Source organism: Halichoerus grypus, chromosome 4, assembly GCF_964656455.1.
Source record: "Halichoerus grypus chromosome 4, mHalGry1.hap1.1, whole genome shotgun sequence".
NCBI lineage: Eukaryota > Metazoa > Chordata > Mammalia > Carnivora > Phocidae > Halichoerus > Halichoerus grypus.
This window is the reverse complement of record NC_135715.1, coordinates 10,218,688-10,238,328: the sequence shown is the minus strand read 5'-3', so window position 1 is coordinate 10,238,328 and position 19,641 is coordinate 10,218,688. Positions and strand designations below refer to the sequence as shown.

The following is a 19,641-nucleotide window of genomic DNA, read 5'->3' as shown; positions in this document are numbered from 1 at the left end:
AAAGAATGAATGGGTCAACCAGGAAATTAAAGAAGAATTTAAAAAATTCATGGAAATAAATGAAAATGAAAATACAACTGTTCAAAATCTTTGGGATGCAGCAAAGGCAGTCCTAAAAGGAAAGTATATAGCAATACAAGCCTTCCTCAAGAAACAAGAAAGGTCTCAAATACACAACCTAAGCCTACACCTAAAGGAGCTGGAGAAAGAACAGCAAATAAAGCCTAAACCCAGCAGGAGAAGAGAAATAATAAAGATCAGAGCAGAAATCAATGAAATAGAAACTAAACGAACAGTAGAACAGATCAACGAGACTAGGAGCTGGTTCTTTGAAAGAATTAATAAGATTGATAAACCCCTGGCCAGACTTATCAAAAAGAAAAGAGAAATGACCCAAATCAACAAAATCATGAATGAAAGAGGAGAGATCACAACCAACACCAAAGAAATACAAACAATTATAAGAACATATTATGAGCAACTATATGCCAGCAAATTAGATAATATGGAAGAAATGGATGCATTCCTAGAGATGTATAAACTACCAAAACTGAACCAGGAAGAAATAGAAAACCTGAACAGACCTATAACCACTAAGGAAATTGAAGGAGTCATCAAAAATCTCCCAACAAACAAAAGCCCAGGGCCAGATGGCTTCCCAGGGGAATTCTACCAAACATTTAAAGAAGAATTAATACCTATTTTTCTGAAACTGTTCCAAAAAATAGAAATGGAAGGAAAACTTCCAAACTTGTTTTATGAGGCCACCATTACCTTGATCCCAAAACCAGACAAAGACCCCATCAAAAAGGAGAATTACAGACCAATATCCTTGATGAACATGGATGCAAAAATTCTCACCAAAATACTAGCCAATAGGATCCAATGGTACATTAAAAGGATTATTCACCACGACCAAGTGGGATTTATCTCTGGGCTGCAAGGTTGGTTCAACATCCACACATCAATCAATGTGATACAATACATTAATAAAAGAAAGAACAAGAACCATATGATCCTCTCAATAGATGCAGAAAAAGCATTTGACAAAGTACAGCATCCTTTCTTGATTAAAACTCTTCAGAGTATAGGGATAGAGGGTACATACCTCAATATCATAAAAGCCATCTATGAAAAACCCACAGCAAATACTATTCTCAATGGGGAAAAACCGAGAGATTTTCCCCTAAGGTCAGGAACATGGCAGGGATGTCCACTATCACCACTGCTATTCAATATAGTATTAGAAGTCCTAGCCACAGCAGTCAGACAACAAAAAGAAATCAAAGGCATCCAAATCGGCAAAGAAGTCAAACTCTCAGTCGTTGCAGATGATATGATACTTTATGGGGAAAACCCAAAAGACTCCACCCCAAAACTGCTAGAACTCATACAGGAATTCAGTAAAATGGCAGGATATAAAATCAATGCACAGAAATCATTGGCATTCCTATACACCAACAAGACAGAAGAAAGAGAAATTAAGGAGTTGATCCCATTTACAATTGCACCCAAAACCATAAGATACCTAGGAATAAATCTAACCAAAGAGGCAAAGAATCTGTACTCAGAAAACTACAGAATACTCATGAAAGAAAGTGAGGAAGACACAAAGAAATGGAAAAACGTTCCATGCTCATGGATTGCACGAACAAATATTGTGAAGGTGTCAATGCTACCTAGAACAATCTACACATTTAATGTAATCCCTATCAAAATACCATCAACTTTTTTCAAAGAAATGAAACAAATAATCCTAAAATTTGTATGGAACCAGGAAAGACCCTGAATACCAGAGGAATGTTGAAAAAGAAAAGCAAAGCTGGTGGCATCACAATTCCGGATTTCAAGCTCTATTACAAAGCTGTAATCATCAAGACAGTATGGTACTGGCACAAAAACAGACACATAGATCAATGGAACAGAATAGAGAACCCAGAAATGGACCCTCAACTCTATGGTCAACTAATCTTCAACAAAGCAGGAAAGAATGTCCAATGGAAAAAAGACAGTCTCTTCAACAAATGGTGTTGGGAAAATTGGACAGCCACATGCAGAAGAATGAAACTGGACCGTTTTCTTACACCACACACAAAAATAGACTCAAAATGGTTGAAAGACCTAAATGTGAGACAGGAGTCCATCAAAATCCTAAAGGAGAACACAGGCAGCAACCTCTTCGACCTCAGCCCCAGCAACTTCTTCCTAGAAATATCGCCAAAGGCAAGGAAAGCAAGGGCAAAAACGAACTATTGGGACTTCATCAAGATAAAAAGCTTTTGCACAGCAAAAGAAACAGTCAACAAAACCAAAAGGCTACCAACAAAATGGGAGAAGATATTTGCAAATGACATAGCAGATAAAGGGCTAGTATCCAAAATCTATAAAGAACTTATTAAACTCAACACCCAAAGAACAAATGATCTAATCAAGAAATGGGCAGAAGACATGAACAGACATTTTTCCAAAGAAGACATCCAAATGGCCAACAGACACATGAAAAAGTGCTCAACATCACTCAGCATCAGGGAAATCCAAATCAAAACCTCAATGAGATACCACCTCACACCAGTCAGAATGGCTAAAATTAACAAGTCAGGAAACGACAGATGTTGGCAGGGATGCAGAGAAAGGGGAACCCTCCTACACTGTTGGTGGGAATGCAAGTTGGTGCAGCCACTCTGGAAAACAGTATGGAGGTTCCTCAAAAAGTTGAAAATAGAGCTACCATATGACCCAGCAATTGCACTACTGGGTATTTACCCCAAAGATACAAATGTAGGGATCCGAAGGCATATGTGCACCCCGATGTTTATAGCAGCAATGTCCACAACAGCCAAACTGTGGAAAGAGCCAAGATGTCCATTGACAGATGAATGGATAAAGAAGATGTGGTATATATATATACAATGGAATATTATGCAGCCTTCAAAAGGAATGAAATCTTGCCATTTGCAACGACGTGGGTGGAACTGGAGGGTATTATGCTGAGCAAAATAAGTCAACCAGAGAAAGACATGTATCATATGATCTCACTGATATGAGGAATTCTTAACCTCAGGAAACAAATGGAGGGTTGCTGGAGTGGTGGGGGGTGATGGGGTGGCTGGGTGATAGACATTGGGGAGGGTATGTGCTATGGTGAGTGCTGTGAAGTGTGCAAGCCTGTTGAATCACAGATCTATACCTCTGAAACAAATAATACATTATATGTTAAAAAAAAAAAAAAGGAAGAAGATAGTAGGAAGGGAAAAATGAAGGGGGGGAAGTCAGAGGGGGAGACGAACCATGAGAGACTATGGACTCTGAGAAACAAACTGAGGGTGCTAGAGGGGAGGGGGGTGGGGGGATGGGTTAGCCCGGTGATGGGTATTAAAGAGGGCGCATACTGAATGGAGCATTGGGTGTTATACGCAAACAATGAATCATGGAACACTACATCAAAAACTAATGATGTAATGTATGGTGATTAACCTAACATAATAAAATAAAAAAATAAAAAAAAAGACTTTCTGCTTCAAACACATAGCTGCCATAGAAAAACAGGAAACCAGGGGTGCCTGGGTGGCTCAGTCATTAAGCGTCTGCCTTCGGCTCAGGTCATGATCCCAGAGTCCTGGGATCGAGCCCCGCATCAGGCTCCCTGCTCCCCGGGGAGCCTGCTTCTCCCTCTCCCATGCCCCCGCTTGTGTTCCTCTCTCTCTGTCAAATAAATAAATAAAATCTTAAAAAAAAAAAAAAGAAAAGAAAAAAAAAACCAGGAAACCAAAGAGATATCCTGGAGTTCTAAACAAGGTAAACCTGTCTCCTGACCAGAAATGCTGTTCTTCATTGCTTGCTTCATTGTGCTAGCTCTCCCATCAATTTGTGACTTTCTTAAAAGAGGAATTTTGTTAAAATTGTTAATCTTCTTTGCATAACACTGTGCTGATAAGGTTCTATTAAACATACAGTCTAATGGATACACCTATATATTTATATATTTTTATATAACAATACAAAAGTACTGTTTAAGTTTTATTACTTAAGAGAATGAGAATATCCATTTAAAAATATAATTATGTTCATTATAAAAATGTGATTTTATGTATACTATTACGAACAATGTTTTATCTTAGATCAGAATTAAAAATGCAAACTCTTACAAAAGAAAGTAAATTTACCTTTTTACATTTATACATAGCCTAAAAAAACAAAGAAAAGTTTTTCCTGGTTCTTAACCAATTTTAAATTTAGGTTAGTTAGTCCAAAGTAGCAAAACTGGTCTCCAGCTATACAACAGAAGCTAAGCAGCTTAATTTATGCAGAAAGGATGTTTTTTAGACTGCAAGTTGATTCTAATGGGTAGAGTAGTTTATTTTGGATTTTGAGGTTATCCTGGAATATGTGGGAACTCAAGAAATTACTTCTTTGAAAGCTCAGGGCCATTTGTGATCTATTTTAAAAACAAAGTTTCCAAAATACTATATTATGCTATTGCCTTAAATACTGAATCACGATAGCCCATACACTCGAATTTCTACAGCTATTTTAAGAATTAAATGGGATAATGAAGTCCTTTAAAATACCTGGCAACATAATAGAATCTCCCCCAAATGGCAGCTATTATTGTTGTTAGTATATTTGAATTTAACACATAAAGATGTTAGTTGACATACTCTCTGTTTCTATAGCTTAAACCAAAGTTGAGCCCATTGTTTATTTTTATAAATAGTTTTATTGGAACACCACCATTCTGAGCCCACACTCATTTTGTACATCATTTTTGTACAACAATGGTAGAGTTGAGTAGCTGAGATAAAGAGCATGTGGCCTGAAAAGCGCATGATGTTTATTATCTGGCTCTTTAAGAAAAACTTTGCTGACTTATCCCTGTTCACTGAATCTGTTTCCTATGTCCTTGCCTCAGCTGATTCTGTCCCAAATGCATGCCTTCCTCCACAGCCCTTTCCAGAAGGGGATGCTCATGCTCCAGTATCCCACATGGCCCATGTAGGATAGCATACGGATGAGGAAGAGATGCCCTGTCTATTACTCCTCAACACTCCTTTGAGGCGTATTCCATCAGGTTAAGATACCTTCTCATCTGACTCTCCCTGTGGCTGCCGTCTATTAATCTCTCCATCAGTCCTTCCTATATGCCCCTGCCTATGCTCCTTCCCCAAGAACGGGCCTCACACTGAATGATTTCAATGTCACTGTGAAGATTGCAGCCAACATCTCAGTCTGATAGCTCCTTGACATCTTGCCTTGACTCCATCATTATGTTTGAGCCAATCACATCCATATAACACTCCATATTTTATATTTAGTTATCCAGAATTATTCTGAAATCCTAAATCCTGCAGCCATTGACAGATACTTGAAGCAGGCAGAGTGTAATGTTCCTCCAGGAAGCTCCCAACTATCTTAATGTTAATGCCTTGCTAGAAGGAAAAACAACCTTCACTTGACAATGGCAAGGTCTTTGGTATCCTGTGAGTCTTCTTTAACATAAGAAAATCCTTTTGAAACCTCCCTTTTCCTTACCTCCCCCAACCCCATAGTATATAATCAGCCACCCCTCATAACCCCGGGGCAGCAGCTCTTTCTGCCCACAGGTCCTGTCCCAGTGCTTTAATAAAACCACCATTTTGCACCAAAACAAACAAACAAACAAAACCCAAAAAACCAAAACCAAAACAAAAACCCTTACCTTCTCTACCTCTCTCAGCTCCACCAGCCCGGAAAATCTCCAGAGCTGGCTCAGTCTAAGTGTTGCCTTTCTCCCCTAAAGAACTAAAGAAGGCACAGATCTGTCTAAGTTGGTATGATTATGAATTTGTAGCCTCAAAATTCAGCTGGGTCTTCAGGATTGGAATTGATGTATCTTTAATTTGCTTTTTTTTTTTTTTTTTGCATTCTTCACAGGGTCCACACCTTCCCATTTTATAGTCTTGTTATCAGGCTGGATATAGACCTTGCTTTCTACTTCAGACAGCAATCACTTGACTGGGATTCCTTCAATGTTCCATTCTTGCTTTAGAAATTCACCTGCAAAAATTACTATTGGTCCATGTTTCCCTGTGCTTTTAATGACAACCCAATCTTTGTGTGCTGGATCTGTAGCAAAATTATACCCATTTTCCAAGTGTCAGGCTCGATATAATGTCTTCATGAGTTCCTGTCATTGGTACTCCACAGCATAAAACACTTATTGTTTACTGTCTATATTTCTTGCTAAACTATAAGCTCCATATACCACATAGCAATTACGGAGCATAACATCACAGTAGAAGTTTAATATAAATGATATTTTGTTACAGGCAACAAACCTCCATGAAGAGGGGAACTCATAAGTGACTCCTTAAAAGTTTCTTGATACCCACATAGATGCTAACATTCAATAGGTATATGCCATCAGTTCTTTTTCTGAAAAGTTTATGTGTGGGTGGATTGAATTTTTATTAACCAAATCCATTTTTAAATGTACTGGAGGAATTCTGGATATCTTAGAGAACTCAACTATATGGCAAATTGATTTTTTTTTTTTACATGGAAAATGCTTTTATAATAAAAATAGTCAAATTACTATTTTTTCTGTTTTTTTTAAGTTTACTTTTTCATATATTGGATTTCTTAAAGTGTAGTTCAGCTGTATATGCATACCTCATTTAAAAGATAAATGGGTTTCTAAAGAGTTATATGTCAATCAATTTTCCATAAATATGTAATCACTGAATTCTGAGATGTATTTTAGAAATAATTTTTCACAATAAGAAAGTGGTCTCTGGATGTCATTAAAATATTTAAGAATCAACTATTAACAAAGTTACTCAGTCAATAAGAAGTACTATTCCAAAACTCTAGTATGGTATGTAGGATGCTAGAAGATGCTTATTTAATCACTAAACCTACCTGCTCCTGACTTGGTATCTTCAGTGCAGGTGGTAACACCTCTGTTTCTAGCACAGAAATTATTGTATTATCTTTTTCAATTTCCCTCCTGCCCTCTCTTTGGTCTTGTTGAGCTGACTTGCTTACTTACAATCTTCTGAATCTGTGCTTCTTACACTTAGTAGGAAACAGACTAACACAACATGAGAAAGGGAGAGAAAATGAGAGGTGGATAGGAAAATAGCAAGCTCAAAAGAGTAAGAGCGGGGGCAAAGGAGTTACCTTGGCAATGTGACACGGTGGGGAAGTCACTCAGTCCGAGGGCGACAGAAAATGAGCCAGGCAACACAGTGACCAAAGAAACATTTAAGAAGCAATGAATCAGCTTTGGTCAAAGTCAAGTAATTAAGGAACTTATGTTAATTTTCATACTTCTAAAAGGCACCACCTGAGGTTCACCTTTACCTTGAACACTGATCTGCCTCCGAAGGGGCTGCTTACCTCTGCGAGGTAGAACTCGTCGTACTGCCGTCTGAAGCTCTCTCCTTTGTGGTAGTTGCTCGCGGCTACTATCACATCCACAGTCACCATGCTCAGAATGAACATGTGGAACACAGATGACCGCATCATTTGCTGAGGAGGCAAAACAGATACACTCTCAACAAAGACAGAAACCGCTCTAGGAAGTTACCCCAATTTTATAGAGAGGAAAATGGAGGCTCAGCAGAGTTAAATAACTTCCCCACTGTCACACAAGTATTGCAGGTGGACCCATAATTTGGACCCAAGTCTACTGCCTCTACTGAGGTGAAATAATTAGGCATTCAAAAATAATGACTGTTATTATGATGGCTAGCATGTATTCAATGCTTACAACGTTCCAGGCCATACTATAAGTATGTTATTTACTTTATCTCTTTTCATCTCCACGGTAGCCCTACACAGCAGGATATATTCCTCAGTTTTTCCAGTGAGTTCAGAGAGATTAAGTCACTTGTCCAAGATCACACAGCAAGTACACAGTACAAGCAGGCTCCATACCCAAGTCTGTTGAAGTCCATCCATGGTGGGGTAGACAATATATAAAAGGAGAGAGTACAGGCTGAAGGCCTCGGGCAGCAAAAAAAGGAGAGAGAAGCTGGCCTATGGAAAGGACCTGAGTGCATAACAACAAACCGCTAAATCACATCCCTTGGCACCAACTGCCCAGAGACTAGCGCCACCACACATGGAGGCCTTGTTTCTTCTTGGCACATAGAGGCACGGATCCTTCCATTTGATCTGACCTGAGAATTCTTCAATTTTGGCAACTAAAAGCACCTGACTAAAGTAGAACCTGGGGATGGGAAAAGAGAAACAGGGCTGCCTCCTCTGAGCTGCTGTCTCATGCAGTCACGCATGTGACTTCACACGGCCTTCCATACCCTGCACTTGTCACTGCGGACATGGGCTCAGAGCCAAACTGCATGGAGCGGAGATTCCGCCACATACAAGTTCTGCAGCCCTGGGCAAGTTAGCTAAGCCTTTCTGAGCTTCCGTTTCCTCATCAGCAAAGTAGAGACAACAGTGGCCATTCCAAAGGTTGTTACCATTTTAAATGAGTCAATATTTGTAAAGCGCTTAGAGCAGTGCTTGCATATTATAAGTGTTCTACAAAGATTTGCAATAAAAGTAAGTGCAATTCTGTGAATCCAGGCATTTTTTTTTCTGTCCAGGAATGGGAGATTAATTGCCCAAGGTCAAAGAATTAATTATGCTGTGTATTTGATGGAGTCCAGGACCAAGGGAGATAAATAAAGGTGATAAGATCTAATAATTTGAGAGATGTCGGAGCTATTGGAAAAGCAGATATTTAGTAAGGGTCTGTGTATGGAAGCATTACATCCATGTGCCTTTGACTTTATAGGTAATACAAAATCAAATCCCAGGACTGCCAATCAACATATTTAAAGGCACACCAATTTGCTTGCAGAAACTGACCTTCATAAGACAGATAAGCAAATCAGCCGGCACATTTCTACTCTCATTAGAATTTGTATTGTTATTTGGTCTCTTGTGAGAGTTACATTCCATAACTATTATTCCTTTCCTATACTCTTTTCAACATAATGTTCTATTAAAAATATTTCAACGGAGTTCTACTTTATCTGCATGACAGAAAAGCCACAACTCTACTTTCCTTAGCTGTGGATTTGTGTCTTAAGTAAACTGTTATTACTAAAAGATCTAAACAAAGCTTTTAGCCACGGCTGTCAAAAAACTTTTAAATTGGTTTTGTAACTGCCACAGCTTCCTTTGGTGTTGCCATTATAATTAGGTTGTTTTTTGTCTGAATGTCTACATGGCCCTGTTGGTACAGAGTCATTAAAATAATCACTTACAATGGATTTTGATACACTATAATCACCACAGCTTAGCTGACTTTCTCCAAAGTAGTAACTTTCAAATATTAAATAAGAATTAAGGTGACCAGTATGTGCAGTAGCTAAATCTGAATATTAGAACCAGTAACTCTAGCTTTGACGTGAGAGCTAGTGATATGATCCACTTCAGCTCAATTCAATCCAACCCATGTTGGCTGGCTGTCAGTTTCCTTAATTAAGCAGAGGGCTAGAAACATCACATTTAGACTCATGCTTATATCTATAGGACAGTACAAATTTATACCCTTCGATTTTTTATTTTATTTTATTTTTTTAAAGATTTTATTTATTTATTTGACAGAGAGAGACACAGTGAGAGAGGGAACACAAGCAGGGGGAGCGAGAGAGGGAGAAGCAGGCTTCCTGCTGAGCAGGGAGCCCAATATGGGGCTCGAACAGAGGACCCTGGGATCACGACCTGAGCTGAAGGCAGACACTTAACAACTGAGCCACCCAGGCGCCCTACTTTTACATTAATTTTTATAAGAAAATAAAAAATCGGGGCACCTGGGTGGCTCAGTCATTAAGTGTCTGCCTTCGGCTCAGGTCATGATCCCGGGGTCCTGGGATCGAGCCTCGCATTGGGCTCCCTGCTCAGCAGGAGGCCTGCTTCTCCCTCTCCCACTCCCCACTGCTTGTGTTCCCTCTCTCACTGTCTCTCTGTCAAATAAATAAATAAAAAATCTTAAAAAAAATTAATGTAAAGGGAAATGTTAAAGTTGAGTCAGTTCCACAAAATATTATATAACTTGAGATTTTTCAGAATTATTTAACATGGATGTGGATATATATATACCTATGAACACACATATGCATGTTTGTGTATATATATTTATACATTTATGTATATATTTCTCTATGTAACATAAAACTCTTTGGATCCTGCATACACATTCAACTTTTTATGGTTCCCTTCAATTGCAATGTGATTTTGGTTTATATTTTTAAAAAATCAGACAAGTTTTACATATATTTTTAGTTTGGTTTTGATCTAAGAAAAACCAATTGTATGTGACAGTTGGAATTACCAAAATACAAAGAAAAGACTATAACAGAACCATCCCCAAAGCAGCAGTATCTGTCAGGAATGCTTAGGAGCCTTAACTACTCAAAGTGTGGTCCCCAGACCAGGAGTTTCCTGGGAGCGTATTAGAAATGCAAACCATAAGAGACTCTTAATCTCAGGAAACAAACTGAGTGTTGCTGGAGTGGTGGGGGGTGGGAGGGATGGGGTGGCTGGGTGATGGATACTGGGGAGGGTATGTGCTATGGTGAGCTCTGTGAATTGTGTAAGACTGATGAATCACAGACCTGTATCCCTGAAACAAATAATACATTATATATTAATAAAAAAAAAAAGAAATGCAGGTTTTCAGGCCCTATCCTAAACCTACTGAATCAGAATCTGCATTTTTAACAAGGTCACCAATAACTAATGTGCATATTAAAGTGTGAGAAGCTCTGTTGTAGAGGATACTCCTTGAGTAGCAGTTTAAACTGCGTGACCTATAAATGTTTTCACAAATTCACGATTTCATGACTCTGAAAGTCTATAATCACTGAATAGAATAGAACAATACTTGCTGGAATATTATGGTAATATGTTAGGATACACCACCACAAAATGAATGCCTACCTTCCCCCAACTCTTCAACTCCAAGATTAAAACCCAACTAAACCAGGTTCATGAAGAACAAAGTATGTGTTGGCTTTTCAATCATTTGGGGCAAGTTTTATGAAGACCCATCACAGACTCTTTCATAAAGTCAAGTGATGTCTAGAATCTGGAAAAGGCAAGAAAATTGTTTCTTCCCTAGACCTCCAAAAGTAATGCAGTCTTCCTGAGACCTTCATTTTAGCCAGCTGAAACTCATTTTGGAGTTCTGACCTACACAACTATAAATAATATGTTGTTGTAAGTCAGTAAGTTTGCGGTAATGTGTTCCAGCAGAATAGGAATCTAATACAAATATTGTTCATGATTTTGACATACACCAGTTCAATCATCTCCTCTGAAGCCTGACTGCATACAGCACTAGCACTACAGAATTCTACCTCACCAAAGGGCTCCACCCAAGGTGATACGTCAGTAGGGGTCTCTGTAAACTTTATTACTACAAATGTAAACTCATTATGGCAACTAAGGTTTACACCTTACTCTGTTTTAGAACGTGTAATGAGACAATGGGTCTGCAGCATGATGCTGAGTCCCAACTCAAGCAGAAGAATGAGAAAGGTCACTTTTATTAGTTCTGAGTCCTACCACAAAAGGAATGTTCTCAAGAGACTGTGAAGTCTACACCAAATATGGATAGGGATCCTCACTCAATTCAAACTGACACCAAGATGTATTATCAAAACAAGATCACCATTTGAGTGCTTGGTTTGTGGCAAGTTTCCTTCCAAGCATTTTGTGTGCTGATGTAAAAATATCATTTAATCAACAACCCTGTGTGATAGATGTTTTGTTACCTCCTTTCACATATGAAGAAAGGACAAGGTAAGGATAAGTAGACTTCAAAACTCATAGAGTTAGAAAGTAGTCTCATATGTTTTGGGGTGCCTGGGTGGCTCAGTCATTAAGCATCTGCCTTCGGCTCAGGTCATGATCCCAGGGTCCTGGGATCGAGCCCCACATCGGGCTCCCTGCTCGGTGGGAAGCCTGCTTCTCCCTCTCCCACTCCCCCTGCTTGTGTTCCCTCTCTCGCTGTGTCTCTCTCTGTCAAATAAATAAATCTTCAAAAAAAAGAAAGAAAGAAAGAAGGAAAGTAGTCTCATATGTTTTGAGTCCAAAGTAGGTGCTCTTTTGCCTTCTAATAAGCAGTCAAAATGCTTCTGACGCTGTTCTATGTATTAAAGAAGAAAGAACAGCAGCTCCTTCACTAAGTGTTTGTGATTAAATAGAGGGAACAAGTTTGTGAATCTTGCATTTGAAAGCTGAAGATGACCTGTTCCTCACAGAAGGGGGTAAAATCTCCAGGGTGGGGAAAAATATCAGTTTGAAGACAGGCTGAACTGAGTTCAAATCTTGACTCTGTGCATGATTGAACCTCTCTGTGACTTAGTGTTTGTATATGAGAAACGAATTTGAGAGCACCTACATCTCTAGGTGGTAACATGAATAGAAATGAGACTATTTAATATAGAGTCTAACACATAGCCAACATCTTGCGCTCAGGACTCTTATTATTATTACTACTGTATTTGAAAACACTCTAAGCATTTAAAGGTAGAGATAGAATCAGTTGCTTATGGGGAAGGTAAGAAGGTACAATACGAGAAATCAAGCCAAAGAGATAATTAATCTTGAGAGGGACCGTGAAGGTGTACAGACTTTTAGAAAGGTCTTATGCTATCCCATTTTTAGCTTGAGTGCTTCACTGGAGTTATTTCTATTAATTTGTTCAGTAATTTTGCCTATAAAACACTGCCTTAAAGATTCTGAAGACCCTGTAGGCAAACACCCAACAGATCAAAACTGTGGCCTTCGAGGCCACAATGAGGATAAATTAGGATAATGAATAGTACAGCTCAGAAATCACATCTTTCTTTAAATTGCTGCTTGAGAGAATAAAAATATCCTACCTTGGTAAACAAATTTCATGCACTGTACATTGTATCAACCATGTACTAAAAACTGTTTTAATTGTCCAAAATAAACATATTTGGAGAACAATGCAATTACACAATGATATTCTCAGAAACCATCTTGCATATGCAGCCATGAGCATAAGAACAAGAACACAGTGTTACAAAGACCAAGTACATAAAACCTAAAATACATCTCTCATGTGCAAGTGGTGCATCTTTCATTTCCCGTATTTAGAAGACATCTGGTATATGTTACTTCTAAAATCAATATATAAAATAATGCTGTCTGATATAGAGAATTGTTAAAAAAAAAAAAAAAAGCGAATGTGTTTATAACAAGACTGAAAACAGAACCAGTAGATGTCCTGAGAAACTCTGCCTTTCCCATCTGCCTGCCCCTGGAGAGCCAGAGGATAGACGGAAATCCACAAGTGACTTCCCTCGAAGGTAATGAGAGTCTGTGATATCCGTGAATAGGTCAAGCCCTGACTGGGTTGCTCTCTTTCCTGGACAGTAAGCTGGGGGACTTCCCAAACATGGAAGTCAAATTGTAGAAAGAAGGAAGAGGAGGTTCCTAAGGTATTTTCATCTCTTGGCCAGCATGAGCCTATCTTTCACTCTACTCTGCAAGAGTAAGGTTAGAGGTTAAATCGTAAATTGCCACACAAGTATTTATTACTGTTATTAATATTTTTCAAACGCCAGCTCCACTGTGTGATGCAAACAAGATTTTAACGAAAAGTAAATGCATGCCCAGTGGAAAAGAAGTGCCACTAAGAAGGACCGACTATTAGGCTAGTAAGTCGGCGAGTCACATTTCTTCTAGCCCGTGCAGCAGAGACAGAACAGCACCTACGTCCCTGCAGCCAGAGCCTCGGCGGCGCCCTCCCACTCTGACTCTGGACTTAGCCATGTGGCTTGTTTTGGTAGCAAGACAACGGCAGAGATGATGTGAACAGAGATTCAGAAAATAGTTGGGGGTTGAGACTTATTCTTGCAGCTCCGTGGACCATCACACCGACATTCTAGGCAGGCTTGCTGCATGGAGCCCGTGGGCCCCACCATCCCCTTTACCCCGAGAGTCAGCCACGGCCCCGAAGCAGAGATGCTAGCTGACGAGCTAGCTGAGGATGCTGGCTGACTGCAAATACAGGACGAGCCTGGCTGGGATCAGCTGAGCCACAAATTCATGAGCAAAAATCAGTGTCTGTTTTATAAGCTGTTAAGTTTTAGGGGGGGCTTGTTGTTTAACCAATACACCCACCAAGCCTGCTCCTCACCCCGGGCACAGATATAAATGACATTACTTAGCCTGTTAGCCTCGACGTGGGGCAGTAAGAGTGGTTCTCATCACCGGAATGGAATGGAAGTGATGTGTCATTTTGAAAGGGACAATTAAGAAAGGGCGTGCCTTCTCCAAACTCTTTCTCTCTTCTCCTCTATAGTGACCTTGGAAACTAGGTGCTTCAGATAAGATTATCAAAAATTTTACTCTCTCTCTCTCTATATATATATGCCATCTTGATTGAAGGTGGTTGGGGAACGCAGCTGGCCCCACGTGTGGTGTGCTCCGCTGCAACTGTGTACATCTCTCCCCAACTTCATGTTCAGTTAACTTCAAATTGGCCATAGTGGGCACACCATGGAAATTAGCAAAAGCTACCAGTCAGGACTCTCCCACTTCAAGATGGTTATTAAACATTTTAAACATTTGCAAGCACAGCACTGCCCCATGCCCAGCTGCCCCAGCTCTCTGGCACCTCCTTGTTACTCTAGGCTGGATGACATATGTATCATCCCATTCTGATACCTAGAGACCCATCATGACTCATAATACCAAGGGCACTCACATAGACCCTCTCACTCTTGATCCTATTTTTAGATGTATTGATGTGAAGTAAGTAAAACAAATTAGGACATTTGAGTTCAAGTAATTTTTTTTTTTTTGAGAGAGAGAGAGAGAGAGAGATGGGGAGAGGGAGAGAGAGAATCTTAAGCAGGCTGCATGTCCAACACAGAGCCCAACACAGGCCTTGATCTCACAACCCTGAGATCATGACCTGAGCCAAAATCACTAGTAGGATGCTTAACGAACTGAGCCACCCAGGTGCCTCTCAGGTACTATAATCTTCTATCTGTATATTCCAAGGAGCTGCACCATTCAGCCTTGGGCACAATAGGACCCAGAGTGATGACTGGCCCATGAGGCTACTGCACATATTCCAGCAATAAGCCTCCATAGTGACCATCCCTTCCCCAGATCCTCTGATTCTGACTTACAATCAATTATAAGTGAAATGCCAGACTGCAGGTGCTAACATTTTCTACTTTCTCACTAGTGTTCAACAGGCCATAGAGTTACCAGCTAATCTCACCAGATTTTGACAAAAGGTGCTTTCTTAGTCTTAGTTATCAGTATTCTTGTGAGTTTCTCTTGTCTTCATGAGTACTTTAGTGAGAAGTTAGGAAGGTCCACAGCAAGGCTGCTAGACAGGGGACCTTACACTATGATGATTTTAAGGTCTTTGCACACTTCAATCGACATTCCCGTAGCTAATTAAAATGTCTATATGTAGAATCACTTCAAATTTACTCATATGTTTATTTTTATTTTTAGTATTAACTGGTGGACAAGTGAACATAAAACTTTTGTTTTAAATTCAAGAGGGGAATCACAAATTTGAAAATGAAATTAAATAGCGGTCATTTTCAACAAATTTTAGATCTGACACAGTGAAGGGCTTAGGTTGTTACATTCGATGAACACAGAGTTAAACAAGAATTTTTGAACTAGATAGTATCTTCAAGTGGGTGATTCATTTTGAGATACTTAAATTATTGAGGAAAGAGAGAAAAACAAATTTGAGGGGTTGAAAAAATAGGCAGGAACTATACTGACTATGAAATGACACGTTTTTTACATCAGCTGTAGGGCACGGAGGGAGTCACACTGCTCCTCCAAACCCTTCAACTGCACTAACTGTGCTGAAGACGGAGATAAATACATAGCAATTTCAAACCTTAGCTGAGGACTTTAAGGAGGGCTGCATATTTAACCCCAGAAATCAAGGCTCAGAAGAAGAACAACGTACCCTTCATTTTTTCCAAAGGTGACAATGTAACAAATATTTGATGGAAATTCATCTCCCAAGACTGTATTATGAATGCCTGGCATAAGTTGGTAAATGTCTCCTGGTTAATATAAATGTAAATATCGAAGAGTCATGGGATTTATTCAAACTAGAAGATGAAAATATACAACAATATAGGAATTTAGTTTGGGATAATCTGAAACGCAAATAATTTTAAGATGTTTTGAATATTTCTTTCTTCCATGAGGCCCCAAAATCAAAGACACCAAACCATTTAATCAACAGAAGATAGATAGATAAACAAAAATAGTATTAATTTTATCTTATTTTTATCATGTCTGGTCTCTATTCTAAATATAATTATTATTTGAAATGCATATATATTCTATTTGTATATATAAATATGTAGAATGTATATTTAAATATATATGTATATAAATATATAAAATATATATACTTACATAAATATATTTTATATATATATATACTATATATATATATTTATATATATAAAATGTTTAGAATTGAAAAGTTACACAATTAGCTCCTCTCTTTAGTTAATTTGGCCATAACTGGTTTCAAGACTATAACAGGTCTCTTTCAATTAGCTTTTTAACTACCTTCTTATACCTTTGGTTTGTGCTGTTTTGGCTCTAGATATTTTATTCTTCCTGTTCTTAATTCCCATTCCAGGTTCTTATAGAATACTTTTTATTCCTTTTTTTTCCCCCAAAAAACTTTTCCTCCAAGCCAGCTGTTTTATGTTCTGCTCTTAGAGACGAAGATGGGAGTGTGTGCGCACACACCAGTGTCCAGGAGGGGTGTCATGGGCCTCTGCGTAACAGGAGGGTGAGAATTTGTGTCTGCTGTGTGTGAGGTGGTGTAGTTCTGTACATGAAAGCATGTATATGTGTACACTCACATATAATCCCCCAAATATTTGCCAAGCACTTATCATGTGAAAGCTATAATGGAAGCAACCAGAAGTAGAGAAGAAAGTGACCAAACTGAATTGAGGCGTCAGAGATCAACCACTGTATTGAGGAAGTTTTGTTTGACCTGATTTTGAAGGTATGGCCATTAGATTGGGATGGAGGGGGGATGATTCAAAGAAATTGAAAAGACTGAATTAATGACAGAATTGTGGACAAGTCAGACTCAGGGAGGATGATGGGGGTGCATCCTAGTTCTGGAGAGGCAGGAAAAGCCCGTTTCTACGTGGGAATGGGTCAGGGAGAGGTGTGTTTGATTTTTCAAGATGAGAGGGGCAACGTGCTCATGAGAACAAGTGGGCGCATGTCTGTTGGACTCTTCGGGACACTCCTGAGATGCAGAAACAGGGCTGGAGCAAGGCGGTGAGGTCAGACTACAGGTGTGCATGAGCACAGGCTTCCTGGACGTGCACAGGGTACTCTGAGGCAGGGGCCAGTTGGAAGAGTGTGCACACAGTAATGACAGTCATTTCCACACCCTTGTGACAACTGCATCCCGCACACTGCGCTAGACATTTTATGTGCATCATTTCCAATCCTTACAAACCCCCAAGAGATGTCATTATCCCCATTTTTCAAGTCAGCAAACCGAGGCTCTGGGAGATTTAGCAAATCGTCCCAGGTTCTCCTGGGCCAGTCTCAGCTGGGCCACACCATCTCGTCACCTTGGTCTGTAAGCACAGCAGAGGTTTGCTTGTGGATGGAAGCTAAATTCTCCTGGGTTCAATCAATTCTTGAAATTGTCTGCCAGTTCCTGGGAAGGTTCATTAACAAGACAGACGTCTGAGAAGTGCCTCGCATGTCACTTTATCACTTGAAATACACACATCACACAGTCCACCTCCCCCAATCTTTGCCTTCAATGGAAATGTTCTCAGAAAGCATTAAAACGCTAGAGTAATAATTTTGCCACCATTTGACCTACTTATGGTTAGAGCCTATTATCTCTGTTCTTTACAGATGGAGGCACAAGATGCTACAGAGAGAAACGGAGCTCGAGCATGCTGGGTTTCGTGCATACTTTCATTTTCTTGTCAGTGATTTTCTTTGCAGTAATAGATCACTGGGTGTGTTTGGGAAGATGGCTCAACTGTGCGGCCACATCTGTCAAATTGTCAAGAGACGAACACGCCTACCTGAGAGGCAGGAGAAAAATGGCTTGTCACAGCGCAGCCAGGGACCCATTTAACAGAACTTTTTATCATGCACGAGAGTGACCTCTTCGTGCAGCTGTTGCTTAGGCTAAAATAGAGTTTAAACAGCTAAGTAACTGGTTGATGTGAAAAGAGTCAACTATCACTTTTCCCTTTTCTGAGATGCACAATGAAGCACACACTGAAGACACTTTCTAAATGGTTTCGGTAATACCACCTAAGAGAACTGCACCATCACCTGAAGAGTGTGCATCCAGATGCCAAGCACTAATATTTCAGACATATCTTTCTAATATCTCAGTGTCTTCTCCGTTAGACAGAAGTGATACGCCCTTTAGAATTGCACAGAATTTCTGAAAATCGTTTGGAAAAAATCAACAGGTAAATGGGCTTATTTACAGAATGAATAAGCAATCTACAGAAAGTGGCCTGTGAATCTATTCAGAAAGTGCTCAACTTCCACAGACTGTAAATCAGGGAGATCTAAATTGAATGTTGTATCTTCACACCATCAGGTGTAAAAGTCTGATAACATCAGTGGTGGACAGGATGCGAAACGCTGATAATTGTTACAAGTTGCCACTAGGGGTAGAAAGTGCCATCTTCCCAGTCGGTAACCAGCTACGTGACCTTCACCAAATTACTTAAGCTCTCTTGCCTCATCTGTTCCACAGAGGTCAAAACAGGTCACAGGGAGCCTTTGTTCCCTCCACAGAGGTCACAATAGCACCTACAACTGTGGCACGTGTGAGCGCGAAATAATTGAACACCTGGAACACACAGTGTGGCTGACATAGAGGGGGTGGTCCACAAACGTGAGCTGTTATTATTTCCAACGGTGGATACAGAGGTATTCTCCCCATCTGTGTCTCCACATTATTTCATAATCTTTTTAATGCAAGGAAGGGATTGAATATTATATTGTGAAATGGCTCTAATTTACAAATTATTCACTTATAAATACAAGGAAATTAGGTGGTGTTTCTTCAAAGGAACTATCCTATACAGGGTGATTTGAACTTCAGGTCAGACCATAGTGGTCTATTTGGCCCTTAAAAGACTTCTCAAGCCCTGCAAGACTTCGAAGTTTAGTAGGGAACCTGTCCCTGAGTAATAACTCCTGAGGTCAAGTCCCACTACTCATATGGCCAAAAAGTTAGGTCCCTCTCCACCCGCTCCATGAAGCTCCCAGGGGTGTTCAGCAGTGGCTCTTGTAGACAGAGACGAGGCAAAGTCTTCAGAAGGGATTAAGAAGGGAAAATTACTTTGGGTTCCTACTGTAGGAATACTTCACTTAAGTGGACTTGCTGCTTCCATTCCATTCCCATGACCAGCTGCCTCTGGCCAATCTCCCATTTGGGGAGGTCTACTATGAAACTATAGTCTCCCAGCCTCACACCCATCTTTGGATGTTTCCTTGGTGAGTCTCTTTAGAGCTCTTGAATGAGAGGTCACCAAACTCAGTTGCAAACAGCCATATTTGGGCACTGTGCAAGAAACAGAATAAAGCCAG

At 39.7% G+C, this 19,641-nt stretch overlaps 1 protein-coding gene across 5 annotated transcripts in view; it reads right to left on the bottom strand.

Moving 5' to 3' along the window:
• Window positions 1-19,641, bottom strand: part of NALCN (sodium leak channel, non-selective) — a 309,038-nt gene that overhangs the window by 170,370 nt on the left and 119,027 nt on the right. For all 5 annotated transcript variants that reach the window (XM_078070121.1, XM_078070118.1, XM_078070117.1 and 2 more), the window contains one exon: window positions 7,378-7,509. In XM_078070121.1, coding sequence (XP_077926247.1) covers window positions 7,378-7,509 — 132 coding nt within the window. The remainder of the gene's footprint in view (window positions 1-7,377; window positions 7,510-19,641) is intronic.